This window comes from Chanodichthys erythropterus, chromosome 17 (assembly GCF_024489055.1).
Source record: "Chanodichthys erythropterus isolate Z2021 chromosome 17, ASM2448905v1, whole genome shotgun sequence".
Classification (NCBI taxonomy): Eukaryota; Metazoa; Chordata; class Actinopteri; order Cypriniformes; family Xenocyprididae; genus Chanodichthys; species Chanodichthys erythropterus.
This window is the reverse complement of record NC_090237.1, coordinates 12,019,647-12,041,835: the sequence shown is the minus strand read 5'-3', so window position 1 is coordinate 12,041,835 and position 22,189 is coordinate 12,019,647. Positions and strand designations below refer to the sequence as shown.

General features: G+C 35.8%; 2 protein-coding genes across 2 annotated transcripts in view; one reads left to right on the top strand and one right to left on the bottom strand.

The window, feature by feature from the left end:
* nxn (nucleoredoxin) overlaps positions 1-13,927 on the top strand; it is an 86,397-nt gene extending 72,470 nt beyond the window's left edge. Inside the window, exons 4-8 of the mRNA XM_067365302.1 lie at positions 1,018-1,118; positions 2,225-2,331; positions 4,912-5,091; positions 5,253-5,377; positions 12,873-13,927. Coding sequence (XP_067221403.1) covers positions 1,018-1,118; positions 2,225-2,331; positions 4,912-5,091; positions 5,253-5,377; positions 12,873-13,055 — 696 coding nt within the window. The 3' untranslated portion in view covers positions 13,056-13,927. The remainder of the gene's footprint in view (positions 1-1,017; positions 1,119-2,224; positions 2,332-4,911; positions 5,092-5,252; positions 5,378-12,872) is intronic.
* Positions 13,928-14,241: 314 nt separating this feature from the next.
* mrm3a (mitochondrial rRNA methyltransferase 3a) lies at positions 14,242-21,024 on the bottom strand. The gene is made up of 4 exons (XM_067365488.1): positions 20,625-21,024; positions 18,370-18,614; positions 18,116-18,283; positions 14,242-16,781 (listed from the first exon to the last, which is right to left on the bottom strand). Exons 1-4 carry the CDS (start codon positions 21,017-21,019, stop codon positions 16,255-16,257), a joined length of 1,335 nt encoding a protein of 444 aa, XP_067221589.1. The 5' UTR covers positions 21,020-21,024; the 3' UTR covers positions 14,242-16,254.
* Between the last annotated feature and the right edge of the window lie 1,165 nt (positions 21,025-22,189).

The window sequence follows — 22,189 nt, the reverse complement described above, 5'->3', positions numbered from 1 at the left end:
AGTCTGATTGATCGCCTCATGAATATGAACACCTTAATGCCACATACAACTGATTGATATGTCAACATCTTGGAAAGGTCAACATTGTTCAGTTGTAACCTTAGAAAACATATTTCAGTTTGTGGTGTGCTACTGGTGAATTCTATTATCAAATGATCAACTTTTAGTTATTTTACATTCAATCATGGTTACTTTTAGTATTAAATTACATTAGATTTAATCCTTACAAATGATTGCTGTTTTACGTTATTTGATAGGTTTACTTGAAACTATTTAGTGGAATGCTGTTAAATGTACACTCCCATTCAAAAGTTTAGATCTGAAAGATATTTTTTAATACTTTTATTCAGCAAGGATGCATTAACTTGATTAAAAGTGGCATTTATGATGTTACAAAAAAGTCTCTTCCTGTTTAATTCATTCTGATAATTAGACCTAGACAAAATCTGCAGACTTATTGCATTTTCTGCGCTGATGTTCTCAGGGAAATCTGTGGAATTGATTCAAATATGGTAAATGAGTACTACTCTCATACTAGTGGCTGGAAGCATTAATCAGATCTGCCTAAATATTTGATAAAGAAAGGCAGAAGGGCCGGAGGATATTTAAAACTTTGTGAATGACAGGCGTTTGAGTTCTGCGTGAATCTGCTGAGCTTTCGTTCAGTGTGGGCCTGCCGGTGGTCAAAGGCCTGGAGAGCTCTTGAAGAGAGCTGAGTGAAGCATGTCAGGCTGTATGTAACACTCTTGTGACAAGAGAAAAATCATGCAGCTCAAAATACCTCCAAGCCATAAAAGTGTGGATGAGTTTAAAAGCTCTTTCAGGCCCTATTCACTTTTTGTTTTGTTTTGTTGTTTTTTTTTCTTAAAAGAGTGCTGAACTGCAGGGAGAGTAATATTAAGTGCTCTGGGCGCACACTAGGCCACTAAGTGCTGTTTATTATCAGAAACCCTTTAGGAGATCTTGTCATAACTTATGTATGTGTTTGTCCGTGTTTGTGTGGGTTTTCTCCCGCAGTGTCCTCCTTGTCGCAGTCTAACCCGAGTGTTGGTGGAATCATACCGGAAAGTGAAAGAAGCAGGACACAAATTTGAGATTGTGTTTGTCAGTGCTGATAGGTAAGAAACACACATTTTAAAAAATGCTTCATTTTTTATTATTATTATTTAACATTTTTAACATAATTTCAGTGGATTCTTTTTATGCCATACGTTGTTTTTTTTATCCTAAATTTAGAAATTTCCAGGTTTAAATTTGTTTTGAATCCCTGATTTTCAGTGTGGTCTGACTTTTGGACTTTTGGATGCACCAATAATTCAGATACTGGTCGATAATTATTTTCATCACCAATAAATGGCTGATCTTAATATTTTATACTATTTTGCCTTAATAAATAAAAAGTGAAACACTAAAAACAATCATTTTCAATGCTTCAGGTGAATATAGGAATCATGACATTATGTACAGTATGAAACATGGATATTAGTTTTGAGATTTGCAAAAGATTACATTTAACAGTGTTATTAAATTATTAATTAAGTGTTAAAGATTAACTTTTAAGTGAGCATTAGATGCTGGCAAAGGTAATCTAAATGTGAAAATGAGGAAAATGAGTGCAATTAAATATCCAATATTGGCCTATATACAGTTATATAAAATATAACTGATAGCAAAATCTATAATATCAGCAGATTATGGCACTTATATATGGTGCATTCCTAACTTTTGCACATAATATCAGCCATATATGAGAGTCAGACTTGTAACCTGAAGGTTGTGGGTTTGATTCTCATTACCAGCAGGAAATGTAGATGGGGAAGTGAATGAAGTCCCTTTCAAGGAAAATCTGTATATTTGCAACGCCTCCGGGCAGCTATTTCAGGCATCCAAGACCAAGTCCTATCTGTTTGAATAGGGGAATCCTGAAATCTCAAAAACTGCTTGCTAAACTGACAATTAAATAACATATTTCAAATCAACAACAAAAAAAGGAGTGAAGCACCAAACCCCAATCACTCCCCGGGCGCCACAGCAAAAATGGCTGCTCACTGCTCCGGGTGTGTGTTCACAGTGTGTGTTCAATACTCACTGTTGTGTGTGTGTGTGCACTTGGATGGGTGAAATGCAGAGTATGGGACATCATACTTGGCCACACGTCACTTTCACTATCATTAGTTTAACTGTGGAGGGCACTTTAAACATGCAGATGTGCCTTGTGATGTAGGTCGGAGGAGTCGTTTACGCAGTACTTCAGCGAGATGCCGTGGTTGGCAGTGCCGTACACAGATGAGGCCAGACGGTCACGACTCAACAGACTCTATGGAATCCAAGGTACGTCTGTGGACTTTAACTCTGGCTCAGGTGGACGTGAATTTGTTTGATATAACAGCGTGTGGTTGGATGTCACGTTGGCCGTCGCTGGATACAGCTGACCCTGCCAGGAACTGCAAACTGAGCTGTAGGACCTCAGGAATGTGGGCGGCTAATCAAGTTTACTTTACTATTACTGTTCCCCACCGCTCCCTCTCTCTTTAACTCGCTCTCTCTGGATCTCGCTCTCACTCTGTGTAACAATTCTGAAAACATGGTTTTTAAGGGGGTAGTTCAAGCAAAAATGATAATTCTGACATCATTTATTCACCCTCATGTCATTCCAAACCAGCATGATTTTATTTCTTCTGAAGAACACAAAAGAAGATATTTTAAAGAATGTTTTTATCCATGTAATGAAAGTCAGTGGGGTCCAAAACAACACTTGGAACCCCATTGACTTTTATTACATGGACCAAAAACCCCCAAAACAAACCTAGATACATTTTTCAAAATATCATAGATGTTTGGAATGACATAAAGATGATGAAATGATTGTTTTCAGCCCCATAAAAACTCTTAATGTATCATACAACCCCTTTAACAGCCTCTCTCTGCTTTCTGCTCTTCTCCACTGGGAGTGGACACATTGAGAGAGAAAGAACTGGCTTCTGGCCTATCAGGTCTGGAATGTGTGGAATTCATCTTGGATGAGTTGATACTGACTCCCCCATCCCTCCACCTCCAGCCTGAAGTCGGTGTGTGGCTGATAAGGCCACTAATACTGCAGGCAGATTTCTATCTCAAAGAGGGCTTGAGAGAGTCCGGCCGTACAGAGAGATCAGTGTGACCACAGGCCGTCTGACTGTGTCTTTGTGGAAGAATGTGTGCTGCTGTTGTGCTTAGGGTGTGGAGGGCCTTTATGTGGCCTAAAGCCACTGTTCAGCTCCACTTACCATCTCACACACTAACCGTTAAACATGGTAAGGCATGTCAAAGACAATAATACAAAGTAATAAAATTAAAGATGAATAAGTTTGTTGTCACATTCATTCATTTTTGTCCATTTTACTCTGATAAACGGCATCAAGTCTAACCGAGCTCTGATACATATACTAACATCTGACATTTTAATCCCCCAAAGTGCCTTGCCCTGTGTACTTCCTTTCTATACTATTTGTGACCCTGGACCACAAAACCAGTCATAAGTAGCATGGGGTATATTTGTAGCAATAGCCAACAATACATTGAATGGGGCAAAATTATTGATTTTTCTTTAACGTCAAAAATCATTAGGATATTAAGTAAAGATAATGTTCCATGAAGATATTCTGTAAATTTCCTACCGTAAATATATATAAAAAATATTTTTTGTGATTGGATATGCATTGCTAAGGACTTCATGTGGACAACTCTAAAGGCGATTTTCTCAATAGTTAGATTTTTTTTTTTTGCACCCTCAGATTCCAGATTTTCAAATAGTTGTATCTCGGCCAGATATCGTCCTATCCTGACAAACCATACATCAATGGAAATACATCCCTATTTATTCAGCTTTCAGATGAGGTATAAATCTCAATTTAAAAAAATTGACACTTATGACTGGTTTTGTGGTCCGGGGGTTACATTTTTGTTTTGTTTGTTTTTTGTTTGGCTTTGCTTTGTTTTTGTTTTTTGCTTTACTGTTTTTTTTTTTTTTTTTTGCTGTGTTGTTTTGTTTGTTATTTGTTTGTTTTTTGCTTTGTTTTGTTTTTTGATTGTTTTTGTTTTACTGTGTTTTTTGTTTTGCTGTGTTTTGTTTGTTTCATCTCACACATTAAGAATTAAACATAAGGCATGTAAAAGACAATAATACAAAGTAATAAAATGTAAAGATGAATTATCCTTTAATTTTGTAAACATTTTGTCACCATTAATTTGTCCATTTTATTCTTATAAACGCATACAATATTATTGTTTGTCAATAAAAGCACAAAAATGATGAAAAAACATTTTTAAAAAAATGTAAAAACATGAAGCATTGACACAAACACAGTAACATATAGCTAATACTTTACAATAAGTTTAACACAAAGTTAAACAATATTTGTACAGAATCTATTTATTAATTATCTTAATTGTAGTATATGTTAACATTATATATTATGAACTGACATGAACAATAGTACTCTACTGTTCAAAGGTATGGGTTTGATTTTCTGTTTTTTTTTTTTGTTTTTGTTTTTTAATAAATGTTTTTGAAAGTAGTCTCTTATTCTCACCAAGGTTGCATTTATTTGATTAAAATAACAGTAAATCAGTAATATTGTGAAATATTAAAAATTAAAATCGCTTTATATTTTAAATATATTTAAAATTAATTTATGGCTAAGCTGAATTGCCAGCATCATTACTCCAGTCTTCAGTGTCACATGATCTTTCAGAAAACATTGTTATGTCTAGTAGTGTATATAGCAGTGTAAAAAAGAAGGTGATTTTACACCAGTGAGATTTCACGGTTATCTCGCTTGCCGTGGTTGGTAGGGACAAAAACAGATTTATATGAATGAATGTTATTTATATAAATTTATATACAGCTTTTTTTATTTTAACTTTCTCCAGGTATCCCCACACTGATTTTGCTGGACACAGAGGGTCACATGATCACGCGACAGGGGCGAGTGGAGATTCTCAATGACCCCGACTGTCGGCTCTTCCCGTGGCACCCGCGACCCGTCCTGGAGCTCAGCGAATCCAACGCCGTGCAGCTGCATGAAGGGCCCTGTCTCGTGCTGTTCGTAGGTGAGATGATTCTTCTCTTCTTTCTTTTGAGATCACTGCAGATGAGCACTCAAAGCCTGTTGACTCTTCACCTCCCTTTTTTTAAGTACTATGCTCATTCATCTTTCTAACACATCATGCCTTTTTTCTCTCTCATCTCGCTGTTTTAATCTCTCTTTTAGACGCTGAGGAAGAGGGAGAGCTGGAGCCGGCCAAGGAGCTCATCCAACCAATTGCAGAGAAGATCATGGCCAAGTACAAAGCCAAGGAGGAGGAGACGCCACTGCTCTTTTTTGTAGCTGGAGAGGTACGTTTGTCAATATGTGTATGTGAAAGGGTTCACTTTTATTTTTATATATGTTTTTTATTTTAGTTTAAGTTTTAAAAATGTTACGTTTTGCTTAAAAACGTTTCATATAATTTATATTTCAGTTTGATTTCAATTATAATTATTTCAATTATTTAATTAACAGTAACAACACTGATATAATATACATGAATGGTTCTTTTGGGTCTATTAATGAATCAGTTCACATAATTGGTCTAAATGATTTGTACATGAATCAAACTGATTCAGTTCTCTAGTTTAGCTCAATGACTTGATCCGCAGCGGGTAACAGCTTACTGGATGGCAAGATTATTATTGAATAATGATTTATATCTTGGTCTGTTTATCACACAAAGCGTCATGTGACTTCAGAAGACTTGTATTATGAACTGAATAACTTATATGGACTACTTTTATGATCCTTTTGAGTCATTTTTGAAGCTTGAACGCTCCAGTAACCATTCATTATAATGCATGGAAAAGAGTGAACAGTACATTATTCTAGTACAAATTCCTTTACATAAAAAGTATTTAATGTTTGAAAAGACATGGAGGTGAATAAATAATGACAGATTTATTACTGCCTTCCCGTTTTTGCCATTACACACACATGCGACTATTTTGTTATGTCTAATAATATTCCTAGACAAATAACATCTAACTAACGGGACGTAACAAGTTCTTTTAAGGGTTTATTAAGATTTTTTTTTTTAAATCTTTTTTTTTTCTCTTCTCTGCCATAACAATGAATGTTTGAATGTTTGCTTACTTTCACACATACGTGTGATGTGCCATCTGTTTCTGTATATTTGTGTAAAACAATCCTTCGGGAGGGCGGCCTGCAATCACCAACATGTACATGCAGTAAATAAAAGGAGCTGCAGTTGAATGGCAAGCACATGTAGCACAAGCCTCAAACCCGGAGGGTGCCAAAACAGCTGTGCCCTTCTCTCTCTCCCTCCCTCCCTCCCTCGCTCCCTCGCTTTTTTTCATCTCCCTGATCACCTCTTCGTCTTTCAAGCCTGCATGCCAAGAGGGAGAAAAGCCAACATTTTCATAACTCTTAAATCTCCTGTTTTCTCTTTGTGACCTTTGCGGAAGTCATGTAGAGAGCGACGGCAGCCGTAATTAATAGACGATTAGCCACCCCTTTCTTTCCTTTTCCCCTTCTCAATTTAACTTTTTTGTCACCGTTCAGTCTTTCTTTGTGTGAGGCACACCCAGAAATGGCAGATCTTCAAGATGGCATTTCGCTATGCCATGGTTTGAGTTTCAGGCATTCCCCGCACATGTTTTTTAGCTGTGCACGTCTAACCGAGCTCTACGTTACACATTTACCAACATCTTAATTTTACATTTTAATCCCTCAAAGTGCCTTGGCCTGTGTACTTCCTTACTATACTATTTTTGTTTTGTTACTGTATATGTTTTGTTTGGCTTTGCTTTTTTTGTTTTTGTTTTTTGCTTTACCATGTTGTTTTGTTTTGCTGTAGTTTTGTTTAGTTTGGCTTTGCTTTGTTTTGTTTTTTTGTTTTGTTTTGCCATGTTTTTTTTTTTTTACTCATTTTGTTTTTCATTTTGTTTGGCTTTGCTTTTTTGCTTTATTGTGGTGTTTTGTTTCTTTGCTGTGTGCTGTGTTTTTGTTTTGCTTTGTTGTTGTTTTTTGCTTTTATGCTTTTTGTTTTGCTGCTTTTTTATTGCATTTTTGTTTAATTTTTTGTTATTTGTTTTTGTTTTTCATTTTGATTGGCTTTGCTTTACTGTGTTGTTTTGTTTCTTTGTTTTGTGTTGTGAAAAACGTTTTTTTTTTGTATTTTTAAGTAATAATACATATTATTATACAAGTTAATTTTGCAATTTTTATTTTGCATTGTCTCATATTAACACCTTAAAGTCTTGTGGCAATACTTTTGTGTATTTTAATGTTTATCCTGGCAAAATGACTTGCCCCTTAGGCTTTGTCCTATTGTAATAAATTACTGTAGATGACTGAGGGCCAAAATTATTTCCTGTGGTAACTGACAGCAAGTCACTTATTTTGATAATTTAACCTGTATTGAAGACAGAATATTTCTTTAATGTAAGGTCATTATATGGAGCAAATTTTCAACAGGCCTTTATTTATTCATTTATCATTCATTGCGTAACTCAACACATTATTTCACTTTTAACATAGTCCAGAAATGTACTGCAAATCAGTATCAAGGATTAACTTGATGTGTACAGGCCAGCACTGTCAAATCAGAGCAGATTGTGAGTGAAGAAATAAAGGAAAATGAGATGCAGTGTAAGAAACTCTGTAGCCTGTTAAGGGCCAGAGCAGCTGTAGGATCTCAGAGTCTAGAAGACAGTAAGTGTGTGTTCAGAGGCTGAAAATGGCCTGTTATCCTGAACCCTTAACACTTCATGTTTCAGTGAGCAGCTATTTTGAAGAAAGTATGTGGAATTATTTCACAAGTAAACTAAATCAACTATGTTGAAATGTTGAAGATGGGATTCAATACATGTTAAGATCTATTAGTTAACACTATTATTGTGTGTGTGCGTGTACTTTCATTCAAGGGTTTTAGGTTAGTAAAAAGTATTATTATTCAGTAAAGACACATTAAATTGATCAAAACATTTATAATGTCACAAAAGATTTCAATATCAAATAAATGCTGTATTTTGGAACTTTCTATCAATAAAAAAAAATCCCCCCCCCCAAAAAAATATTACAGTTTCTTTCCACATAGATATTAACTGCAAATCAGCATATTAGAATGATTTCTGAAGGATCATGTGACACTGAAGACTGGAGTAATGATGCTGAAAATTCAGCTTTGCATCAGAGGGGGAAAAACAGACATTTTAAAATATCACAATATTACTGTTTTTACAGCTTTGGTGAGCATAAGAGACTTCTTTAAAAAAAAAAAATAATAAAGTTTTAAATGTGGTTTATATGTCTATGTGGTGTTTTTAATATGCTTTAAGACAAACCATGTGCAAACACCATTGCTGAGTATTTTCTGCAGTTTACCAAAGACCGTCTCAAAAAAACAGTTTGAAATCGCTGGTGTTTGTGACGTCACAAACTACCTTGTAACCAAACACGTCAACATGCCGGCGGACACTGAAGCAGGGGAGTCTCAAGAGAAGCCAGGTATATTTTACTGTTGATATGAAATATCGGGTAGTCAAGCAAAAGGCTAATCATATTAATTACCGCTATGTGTCCGCCGTTGTAAAAAGCGATGCCATTGCGCAGCGTTGACCGAGTGGATCTCTGAGCTTGTGCGAGTGAGTGGAGGCGGGGCTAATTAGCATATTCGTATATCCACGTATAATAAATGAAGCAAGGGTGTAGAGTTACATTCAAGATATTTTAAAGCATGAAGACATTTTTTCCATAAGAAAAAAAATGTTTTATGTCATTTTGGTGATCAAAGATGAGTTTTAAGGGATAAAATTATTGACTACAGGGGGACTTGTCCCACAATGTTTTTTGTTGTTGTTGTTTTTATAATCCAGTTGACTTTTTTTTTTTTTTTTCTTTGCTAATCAATAGCATACCTCAAATGCTGTCGATAGAGCTTAATACATATCTAACTGACTATATTCCTTTAATCAGTGACTAAATAGTCAAACAAAGCTTGGCAGCGGGAGATGCATTCTTGCACTGATGGCTTTTATTTTATTTCCAGTGTGATTATTTGAACTCTGGTGCAGTGCACAGCAAGAACACTCTTGGGTTCAGATCAGAGCTCTCTCAGATAACCAATCAGCACAGGCTCTTCGTAGTGAGCTGGCCAATCAGATGGCCTTATCTCTGCTTGCATGAGCAGATGGCTAATGCTTATGGAATGCTACAGGCCCACAATAGGCAGAATAAACTTCACGTTGTAGGGCCGGTGCAATTTGGTAAACACACTGGCCCTTATCACGCTAGCAGCTGGAGGCAGCCACAGGCTGACCCTTTGTCTCCGCACAGAGAGCTCAGCGCTGGAGGCGGCGAGGGACTGTGTGTGTGTGTGAAAGGGCCGCCAGGGTTGAAGAACAGTTTACACAAGGTTAGCTGCTCCACAAAAGAAGATGCATGGCTTTCCATTGAGAGGCAGACAGCCTGAGAGATGTAATCTTTTCATATCTAAAAGCCTGGAAGGGTTACACTGACAGACTCTGTTTCTCACTGTATTTGCTTCTGCTGATGGACGGCTTTCGCTGAGCTTTATCTGTTCAATTTTACAAGGGCACATTTAGCGCAAATCCCAGAAACAAGCTTTACACATTGTAATATGTCAAATTTTGACAGTCATTGTCTCTCCTGGTGCAGCTATTTAATCATTTGCAGTGTGTTGTGAGCTCAGATCAGACAGTGGAATGCATCTGGAACATGGAAAAGGAAGTGATTATGGGTAAAATCACCAGTGACCACATGTGATCCACATTTCCTGTTTCATAAAATGGGAAACGGACAATCTGCAATTATATTAGTGATTCACCACCCTTTATATTGCATATGTGTCGAGGATTTGTATTTTTAAGGTAGTAACTATAATGTTAGACTATTCAAATATCAAGTTTCCTCAAAACTGCCATTCCATCTCTCAGTAGTTTTGTTTGAAGTCAAGGTCACAAACTTTCTGTTTGCCATACGTGTCCTTTTTAGGCAGCAAAAACAGCACAGCAAGTCTTTTACAGGCCAAAGATCTGATTGTGTGGTTTAATCCATGTACTGCTGTGGAATAGCTCATAGTTTCACTGCGAGCCAGTTTGAGATGAAATAAATGAGCCGAGATCTCAACGAAACTGTTGTACTGCCCTCTTGTGGTCAAAAAAATACATATTGCATTATAATGTCTTCCATATGAAGTTAAAGGGTTAGTTCACCCAAAAATAATGTCATTTATTACACTCTCATGTCGTTCCACACCCGTAAGACCTTCGTTCATCTTCAAAACACAAATTAAGATATTTTAATGAAATCCGATGACTTGGCGAGGTCTTCATTGCCAGCAAGAAAATTATCACTTTCAGATGTCCAAAAAAAACATATTTACATCAGTTCATGTGACTACAGTGGTTCAGCCTTATAAAGCGACAAGAATACTTTTTGTGTGCCAAAAAAAAATAAAAATAACGACTTTTCAACAATATCTTGCGATGGCCGATTTCAAAAAACTGCTTCGAAGCTTTGCGAATCTTTTGTTATGAATCAGTGGTTCGGAGCGCCAAAGTCACGTGATTTCAGGCTTTGTTACGTCATAATTTCAATAGTTCACGTGACTTCACACTCTGAACCACTGATTCGAAACAAAAGTAAAGCTTCGAAGCTTCATGAAGCAGTGTTTTGAAATCAGCCATTAATAGATATTGTTGAAAAGTCATTATTTGTTTTTTTGGCAAACAAAAAGTATTCTCGTCACTTTATAATATTACGGTTTAACCACTGTAGTCACATGAACTGATTTAAATATATCTTTAGTACCTTTCTGGACATCTGAAAGTGTTAATTATCTTGCTGGCAATGAAGACCTCACTGAGCCATTGGATTTGATCAAGAATATCTTAATTTGTGTTTTGAAGATGAACGAAGGTTTTACGGGTGTGGAACGACATGAGGGTGAGGAATTAATGACGGAAATTTTCATTTTTGGGTGAACTAACCATTTAATATGCAGTTATTTACAGGACACGCTCATTTGAAAGATTTTAAAAGGATAATCAATTTCTGTTAGATGAAATGGCCTATTGTGTTATTGTGGTGGAGAAAGTAGGCACTTTTAACCTGAAATCAACCTGTAAAGCCTGATGTCAGAAAATTCAGTCAGAAAAATGGAACTCTTTAAAATGTAACTGTTTATTGAACCCTTAGACAAAATATAAGAGAAAATCTAAAAAGGTTTGCATATGTTTTTTTTTGTTTTTTTTTAGTATTATATTTGATATATGAACAAGGAGGGAAAAAACACTTCAGTTTTATTCAAATGCCCAAACCAAGCAAAAAAATTAATTTGATGCAGTTGTTGATATTTCTGTGGCCAAAAAGTAAGATGAAATTCTGATAGCTTGTAATGTACATCAGTGAGATTTTATAACCGTATTGCAGACTACTTGCATAAAATGTACATATCATTTTTTTTTTTTTTTTTTTTTTTTTTTTTACTTTATATAAATGATCAAAGCTCTGTAGATTTTATTGTGGCAACAAAACACTGCAAATTAAAATTAAGATTGAGATGCATAAATAAACATTCCTCAAAAGCCTGATCCTCCTATTTTATACCAAAGACTATAGAATAACACAAGACGTGTCACTCGTATTGTTTTGAATGAGAGAAAGTGCAACGCGCAATATGGCGGAATAAGTCCCGTCTTCTAAATAAGAGCCAATCGCCGACTGGTAAAGTCATCGCGTCACTTCAGCGGCCGTTAGAATCACCGGTTTCTATAGAAACAGTCAGACGCGCGCCTCCGAAGAGACGCGCATTTAGGTCTGCGCATGCGCATTAGCTCGATCCAGCTTGAAAAAAATAATTATTTTTGTCATGATTCGAGCGTTTAGAAACTAAATTTATGAGTTGGTTGTTAGATTTCATTGATGATTTCAAATATGAAATTTAATCGTAAGGTTGGTCGAACAGTTTTGGAGAATTTGATGTTTCCCCATTCAAAGAGATTGCATGATGCCCGAGAGGCGTTTCAAAGATGGCCGCCGAGTGAAATGACTTGTCTTAAACGGACTTTGTTTATACTCACATTTTAACATGATTTTTCTATAAAAAAAAAAAAATGATGTATAGATAATTAAGTAAACCTTTGTTGCTTCAGTGCAGTAAATGTTCATCTTGAAATAGTACAAACGATATACAAGTTATTCTTAAATTTAGTTTGTAGAAATCAGTATATATATATAAAAAAAAAAGTGTTCAATGACATGAATGATCCATCCATATAGATATGTTTGCAGCTTGAGGTTAAACCACATCTTGAAGGAAGACTGTTAAAGACGTTCAGATAATAAAATCACTCTTCCTTTGCCTTTGTTACCCCACAAATACACATTTAGGATCCCCCCCAACTGGAATAATGGGAATGTTTTCCACACTCACACAGTGTGATTCATCTCTCTGAAGTTTCCTGGGGTTGTAGTGCCTCAGAAACAACAAGGTGGGAGATGCGATGTTTTTGTACCCCCTCCTGGTCCTCCCCTGCTGTAGCAGAGACCTCCTCTCAACGGGGAGCGAGAAGAGCTCTCAACTCCGCTCAGGATAGAGTAAAAAGAAACTTCCCCCGTCTGTGCCATCATGCTGGTTTTGAGAGAAAGAGAGATTTTTTTTTTAGACTGGCCTCAATGCAGTTTTTATGTTTCCCAGTGTCCCCTTGATGGATGTTTCTCATATACTCACAATTCATCTCTAGTCACAGGCTCAATTTAGCCATTTTGCTTTTCACAGACAATGATATTCATATCATTTTCATTTCCCGACAGGATGATATGAGCGATTCCCTGCGGGACTATACCAACCTGCCTGAGGCCGCGCCTCTTCTCACCATCCTGGACATGTCGGCTCGCGCCAAATACGTTAAAGACGTGGAGGAGATCACACCGGCTGTGGTAGAACAGTTTGTTAATGACTTTCTAGCCGAGAAGCTCAAACCAGAGCCCATTTGAAGTCCTGGACTGCACTAAACTCCCCTGCACCGTTACCCGAACCTCCATCTGGTCCTCGACCTCCAGGCGTGCTCTCCCTTCTCTCCCTGTCAGACTGTTCGAACAGAATCGTACTTTGTATTGACATTTTTCTTCTTTTAATACGTGCCCCTCCATCATGAAGCGGCCGCCTCTTCCTGTGGTGCCTTGCATTTACTACAGCGCTGATGGTAAAATGCAGATTTTTACGTTGACTGTCTTTTGCTGTCACATTTAGAGATTAGATTGAACCCTGCAGCTGCAAGTGAACACAGCTTTGTTGTTCTGATTTGCTCTTATCAAGATTTTTAGCAAGTATTTCCTTCTATCCTTGGATATTGTTTCAAGAATCAAGAGCTTAGAATAAATGTAGCTTGGTAGATGTATTATTATTATCATTTTTCCACAGACACTACACATTATTCGTGGCCATATGTTCTGTACGGCTGTGATTCTCTTCTTATGGGTGCTGATAAATATGCATACATGAACAAGCTGATGTTAATATCCTTGTATAGAAGGCACTATCTATTCTTTGTGAAGCTGCCGCTGTTTATTTTTAATGCAGTTGTCTATGGTTGATTCTTATAAGGACTTGGCCCACCTTGTTGATATTTGATGTTGTTGAATGACTGATCTGTTCCCATCTCAAACATGACATTTAAGTGGATTTTCTGTGAAGGTCCCCTGTATTAAAGTGGTCTCTGTCATTTGAAGGCACAATAAACAGCATCTAATTGCAAGCTTCCTTATGAAATGTAGCCAATTAAAGCACACGGTCTGTCTGTCCTTGGTTGTGTCATAGCATTAAAACTCACTGTCTAAAACACCTGTGTTATTTTTATACATAGAGATATGTTCATAATATGTATTACTCTACTACTCAGTTTCATGTAAAATTAATTTACTTGAATCACTATATATCTGTCTATGTGAACCAATCAGTTGATATACAAATTTAAAATACGCATATAGCTTAATATATAATGTGTAAGAAAACAAATTAGTGCATAATATAACCAATTGAGTGTAATTTCTTACACTTGATTAACTGTTAATTAATAATAATAATAGCCTATTAAGTGAATAACTAAATGTCATTCATTTGTTTTATTTATAACTGAAATATCTGGACACAAAGATGAATGTGAATACATGTAGGGTAAGTGCAAATGCATGTATAAATTAAACTATCAGGCTAATCGGGTACCTGTATGTTATGCTAGTACATAAGCTAACTAATACAGAGATAAATGGTCATTATAACGTAATTGAAACAACATTTATCATTTGATTTTGTAGGAATTGTAAATCAATGGGATTTCGTGGGTGGGACCCAATAGAGTACCTCAGGGATGACGTGTTTTTCTAGGCCAACTTGGAAGTTAGAAGTCTATTTTTCCCATAGACTTTTGGAAAATCACAAAAAATAAGCTCTGTGTTTAACAAAGGGTTATGACACTTTTGTCTGTCAGGATAATCTTTACAAGTTAACACAACATTTATACATTTTGAAGCCTAAATAAAGTCATCAGATATAAAAAGCTAACAGCAGGCTATAAACGGACTACAGCACACCATGGTCGCGGATCAACGTCTCTACCGCCAAGCTTCCTCAAACTTTATTTAAAACAACTTTATTTAAAAACATGCTCACTGATTATGAGCTGCGCTGTGTATGAATACTTTTACACTTTTTCATGAGAAATGCTGTCCAAATGTCCGTTTTTAACGATGACGTCTAAAGTCCCCGCCAAAGGAAGTAGTCCCTTTTAGCAACTTGTTAGCAACCGCCGTTTTTAAGACACAATAAAGGTTTAAAAAATCACAAGTGGGTTATAACTGGTGTGTTTTATGTCATAGATCAAAACGTGGAAATATTTAGAGGCGTCGTTAACCACAGACCTTATTTCAGGAGATTTAGCAAAAACCCATTCAAAAAACCCATTGACTTTACGGCGTTGGAACCGCAAGTCCTAAAATGCTAACTCGCTTCCGGGTTTTGCATACAAAAACACGTCATGTCTGAGGTACTCTATTTGTCACTACACCGGTCTGTTTTGTTTATGCAGTTTTTTTTAGACTACCTTGTGATTCAACGCCCCCAGGGCACAGTTGCCACCTTGTGGATAAAGTAATTACTGCAAAAAAAAATTACATGCTCATAACTACGCATGCTATTCAGATGATGAAATTCACGTCACGCGCACTGTACGCTGACCCTCGCGTACACGTAAAAAGTGAAGTATACTTTAGCCTTAAGTGTTTCAAAGTACGACACCGTTTAGAAATGTTTCCGTCTAAAAACAGAAAACTTTGTGTTTTGGCTGTTTCATTTTTGGGGGCCTGAAATCGCAAACTTTTGAAAACGGGTTTCAAAGTGCAAGTTTTTGAAAACGATACAGTTATCGTCTCAAAAATGCAAATTTGTGATAACGGTGACGTCATGTGTATTACGTGTTTAGTCTATAGGCACGTAGTGTTTCTCACTGACATCGCCAACTACTGGCGTGGCAGCATAATACAGCGTTTTTAGTTGTTTTCACGGATCCGTGTGAACAGGGATCATTTTGACAACATTGTGGTCTGTACTCGAAAAACGCTAAGGAAAAAGTTTCCATTTTTAGCACATTGTTGTGTAAACATACCCTTACATTATATTCGCCATCATCTAACACTAATAATTTAAATTTAATTTAAATAATTTTGTAAACTGAACATCTTTTAATGCTAAATTTACTAGTATTTAAAATGAATTTTAGTGCTTTGTTTATAATTAATTTAGACAAAACAGTAATAATCATAATTATCAATATTGGCCAATATCTTCACACAAAATTGGAATTCACTTCAGAATAGCCTTGCTTAATTAAACATGGAATGCAATGATGCCATGTGACAATATAGCATAGCCTGCTACTATTTGAAATGTTTATTGTTGCATATTGTTTGATATACTGTCCAGTATATAGTCATCAGTATGCTCTGAAAACAGAGATGTTCTAAATCCAATTCAGCATGTTCAATTGGCGAAGACAAGCTCCAACAGACGCCAACAGAGGTAACACTGATCCAACAAAGTGTTCGTCGCCATCTGTCAGTGCGGTGAAAATTGGCATTAAAAGAACTGGACATTATTGATGAAATATCTTTGTTTTATACATTACAAGAAAATCAGTCATTAGAACATTTTAGATCTTGCTCTTCTGCGTGTTTTTTCAGACAACATCAGAAGTTGCCGTCTGCCTTCAAACAGCAGTATACTAGCAGCCATTGCAGAGTTCAGGCTCTCCACTCCTGGAGCCATGGGCACAAAGAGCCTTCTACCCTCTGTTTCCTCAGCCAATCGAAGAGCCTCCAAACTCAGTCCACACGCCTCTCCGCCAATCACCAGGGCCGTGCTCCTCTGAGCCCAACTCTCATGGTACACCTGAGGCTTCACACACGGCAGTGAAAGTTCATCATCGGACTCTTCATCAGAGTCACTTTCAATGTATTCATCAGAAGTAACATTTTCTATTTGTCCTGAAACTGGAGCTGATGCAGGGTCTTTTGTAAAATTGTTACAGTTATCCGCTACATGAACAATCACATCCTTTGGTAAGTGCTTAGAAATGTCATCCCAGTCCAAATTAGGAAAGACCGGAAGGCGGAAATGAGCTCCCATTGCTGCCCGTAGAACCTTGGGCTCCCAGGCATCCACACAACCTGAAGAAAAAAAATAAAAAATAATATATGTGTGTTTATCATGCATTTGGTTCATTTCATTTCATTCATTCATTCAAAATAACAAAACATTTATAATTAGGTAAGTATTTAGTATGGGAACCAAACTTTGAAAATGTGTGAAGACTACCAAAATGCACATTTAATTTTTAAGGAATTTTTTTAAAAGATATAACTATTTGAAATACAACTTTTTTATATATTTCGGGTCAATTTTGATACATATAATGCAGTTTCTTGGGCCTTTTTGTACATCTAGATTTGTCTCAAATACATTTAACTCCTTTCCCATATCTCACACATATTTTTAGGTCTGAATTTGGCTGGCAAACATAATTTTGCATGCAAACACACACTATAAACAGACAACAAAGGTAAGTGACATAAATAATCTATATTAAATTAACTACAGCCCATAAGCGTGTAGAGCAAAAGTTTAAAAGCCAAATTTGAAAAAGTAAATCATCATTAATAAGAATGTTTATTCAAGTTAACGGAATATATTTTGTTTGACAACATTCTATAGCACATTTAAAGGGACAGTTCACGCAAAAATGAAAATTATCCCATGATTTACTCACCCTCAAGCCATCATAGGTGTATATGACTATCTTCTGTCAGACAAACACAATCAGAGATATATTTAAAAAATATCCTGGCTCTTCCAAGCTTTATAATAGCAGTGAAGGGATAGCCAGATTTTGAAGCCCAAAAAATTCATCCATCCATTATAAAAAATAATCCATACGACTCCAGGGGGTTATTAAAGGCCTTCTGAAGCGAAGTGATGCGTTTTTGTAAGTAAAATATTGTGTTTGTCTGAAAGAAGATAGTCATATACACCTAGGATGGCTTGAGGGTGAGTAAATCATGGAGTAATTTTCATTTTTGGGTGAACTATCACTTTAAGTTGTTAGAAAATATGTAGTTTTCATACATTTGGATTGTTTTTGAGCATTCATGAGTTATAAGCTCAAATTAATTGAATTAAATCCATTGATTTAAATGGATAATCCGTATTATATGTTCTAATAAATTTCATAAAATTATATATTCAAATAAAAATGATCATAAATATTGCTAAAAACAATTCTTGAGTCACGCTAGTTTTGCTAGAGTTCAATCATTATATGAAAGTTTAAAGAACTTCAAATTTTTTAATAAAGTGATAAGTGTAGTAATAACATGGTAAAAAGTTTATTTCATAAGCTTATGTTCGACCAAGTCAAAACTGACCTGGATTGCAAAAATAGGCTGCAGTTTTTATAGCATTACTATTCAACAAAAATCTGTTCTCATTTAAACATAGTCCATACCTTTGGTTAGAAGAACACGGTCACAACCAGCAGCTGCTGCACAGCGTAAAATAGTCCCTAGGTTCCCAGCGTCACGTACATTGTCACATAACAGAAACAAAGGCACAGACTGGCGACGCGAGTCTTTTGGAAATGCCAGGCGGGAGGCATCAGGTTTTGAGAATATAGCTGTGATTTGACAGAAACAGTGTGATTTGAGTTGTGTTATAAACATTTAGAAGTAAACTGGGTTTATAAGAGATTCGGCAACTGACCTATAACACCCTGAGGAGTGACCAGGTCAGACCAGGTCTTCATGTCTTCATATTTGACCTTGATGAGCTTGGCCTGCTGTAGTTTATCTAGAGGAAGCTCCTGCAGTCGCTCCACCGCACTGAAGAAAAGCGTCTGGGGAGACGATCCAGCAGACAGAGCGTCACAGATCAGACGCCTGCCCTCCAGCAGCACCTTACCTTCCTTTTCACGAAACGCTCTGGAGCGGGCCACACTGGACACCTTCCTGAGGGGACAACGACATGATTGTTGACGTTTTCTTTGATAAAAAAATAACCAAATGTTAATGAAGTAGCGCAAACTCCATCTTCCAATTCATGTGTTTACCTAATATCTCTACTAATGATTTATCATTTAACCCTTGTGCGGTCTTCATTTGGGGTGTACACTCAGGGTCTTTGCAGTTTTAAAAGTAAAAAAATTATCACTTTAACCAGTAGATGGCTGCAGAGCTCCACTATTTGCTATGTGCTATTTGACTAACTGAAAGACATCTTTTCACAAGTTTTTTCAGTTGGATTCATATCTAAATATTATGAAATCACAATTATAACAATAAAAGTTTTTGTCAAAGTTTAGCATTGTTTGTACTGAAAAAAAAAATCAGTTTTTCAATATTGTTACATTATGATGAGACCCCACTTAGAAAATGGACAAAATTCATCCTCAAAATCAACATGATTGAAAAACTTTTTTTTTTTTTTCAGTACAAAAAAATGCTAAACTTTGACAAAAAGTAATTTTTATTGTCATAATTGTGATTTCATAATATGCAGATATAAATCCAATTGAAACATACTTGTGAAAAGATGTCTTTCAGTTAGTCAAATAGCAAATAGTGGAGCTCTGCAGCCATCTACTGGATAAAGTGATAATTTTTTACTTTTAAAACTGCATTTTTCCAAAAGATGGGCAAAAATCTTACACTAAACCATGTCAAATTATCCATGTTATCCCCATGAATGAAAGTTACAAATGTGGGTATTTTATAAAGTGAATTTTACATAAAAGCTGTCTTTGTATAAAACTCTATTCAAGAAAATATATTATTTATATATTTATATAAATTTAAAAGGTATGATAAATCCTCCAAAAACTACACAGATATGAAGTAAAAACATTAATAAACAGAGTAAAATTACATTTGTTTTTTAAAAATATATATATATATATTTTGTTGCCTGGAGACCCCAAAGACCCTGAGTGTGATTTTTTTTTTTTTTTTTTTTTTTTAACACTAACATAAAAACAAGATTTTACTCCAAAATACATTTAGCCCCTTTCCCATATCTCACACACATTTTTAGGAGGTTAATAAAGGTTTTCTGAAGCAAAGTGAAGCGATGCGTTTTTGTAAGAAAAATATCCATTGTGTTTATCTGAAAGAAGATAGTCATATACACCTAGGATGGCTTGAGGGTGAGTAAATCATGGAGTAATTTTCATTTTTGGGTGAACTATCCCTTTAAATTGTTAGTTGTTTTGAGCAGTCATGAGTTATAAGCTCAAATTAATTTAATTAAATCCACTGACCTGGAAACTGACTTTTTTTTTACACTAACAGAAAAACAAGATATATCTCCATTTTTTATTTTAATTTGTAAATCTAGAAAGTGTTAACCACTATACAAAGTTTCATGTTATTTGGACAAAGAGAACATTTTATTTATTTTTTTTTATAGCAAACGTTGTTTGGGGTCTAAAAAGACCCCAAAGACCCTATAAGGGTTAAAGCTGACTGGACAGATTTAGCAGGGAACTTTATACACAAGACTTCACCTGAGCTAGGAAAGCATCACCTCTGAAAAAAAATTTATCCTGTATTTGTATGTAAAACAATGTTCTTCCTCAGTTCCACAGATTTAAAGGGATAGTTCACCCAAAAATGAAATTTCTGTCATCATTTCCTCCCCCTCAGGTTGTTCCAAACCTGCATGAATTTCTTTCTTATGCTGAATACAAAAGAATATATATTGTATATATAATATATAATATATAATGTAACCAAACAGTTGAAGGGCCCCAGTGACTTCCATAGATATATTTTCTCCTTTTCTGTATTTTCATTTTTGGGTGAACTACCCCTTTAACAGAGATCCACATTTATCTGGTGCTCCTCTATTAAATGTAGATAACAACTGAACTAAGCAGATATCGTGCCATTCAAAACTCAAGTGATGTATTTTGCAAGAATGCATATGAATTGGTGGCATTTCCTAATAATATGTGTACTCACGCGAGTCTGTTATCTCCAGCAGGGGCCTTTTCATAGCGCAGTCCACCGAGTCTGTCCATCATGTGAGACTCTTCTGCACATTCAGAGACCTGACCGCTCCGCTTCCTGTTGACAGCTCTCTCAGAGACTTTCTCTTTGCAGTATTTCTTATCAGTCTCAGAGAGGTTTTTGCCTTTTTGTTTGAACAGCTTTTGATTCATTTTATCAGCTGCGTCATTTGATTTAATAAATGTCTCTCGTTTACCATCAGGATACAAGACCGCCACGGGTCTCCGCCGGAGGGCTCGGACATATCGCCTCGAATTCACCAAGATCTGGTTATGTCCTCTAAATAATGAACTATTTTCCCCGAAAATGACAAATCCACGACCCACGTTATACATGAGCGCTGCCATGTTTGTTGACTGCACTACGTCACTGGGAATGAACTATGTCCGATACGTGTGCGAATCGTTCTATTGAGTCGAATCTTTTCCATGAGTTGGATGAATTGGTTCACTAAACCGGTGTCGTGAGAAATCGGTTCTTTATCAACTATCAAGTGAACACAAACAGTATTAAGTTTAATATAATTGCTTACTATATAGTGCATAATAAAACAAATTAGACACTGTAATTTATTTCAATTGACAAAATGTTAATAATAATAATAATAATAATAAATAAATGGCATTACATCATTCTTTTAATAACAAAATTTATAATAAAATATTTGGACATTGTATGAGTGACACATATTGAATCAGTGGATTTGAGGAGTGCAATACTTAAAGGGTTAGTTCACCCAAAAAATGAAAATAATGACTTTTATTACTCACCCTCATGTAGTTCTACACCCATAAGACCTTTGTTCATCTTCTGAACACAAATGAAGATATTTTTGATGAAATCTGATGGCTCAGTGAGGCCTGCATTGAAAGCAAAGCAATTCGAACTCTCAAGGTCCATGTACTAAAAACATATCTGAATCAGTTCATTGGTTCTATCTTAATATTATAAAGTGACAAGAATAGCCTACTTTTTATGCACCAAAGAAACAAAATAAAGACTTTCCAACAATATCTATATGGGCCGGTTTTTAAAACACTGCTTCGAGCTTTACGAATCGAATCAGTGAATCGGAGCGCCGAAGTCACGTGATATCAGCAGTTTAGTCGTTTGATGGGAGATCCGAATCACTAATTCGAAACAAAAGATTAAAGCTCAGAAGCTTCATGAAGCAGTGTTTTGATATTGTTGAAAAGTCGTTATTTTTATTTATTTTATAGTTTTTTTTTTGGCGCACAAAAAGTATTCTTGTTGCTTTAAAAAGTATTCTTGTTGCGAGTTTGGTTAAGGTAGAACCAAACTCGCTTGACCTGTTTTAAATATGTTTTTAGCACCTTTATGAACCTTAAGAGTCACTGACCCATCGTATTTCATCAACAATATCTCAGAAGATGAACGAATTCGGGTGTAGAACGACTAGAATGACATGTGCGTAATAAATTACATTATTTTAATTTTGGGTTTAACTAACCCTTTAATGAACGAATCAGAAATCAAATAAAATGTACTGGTGATAG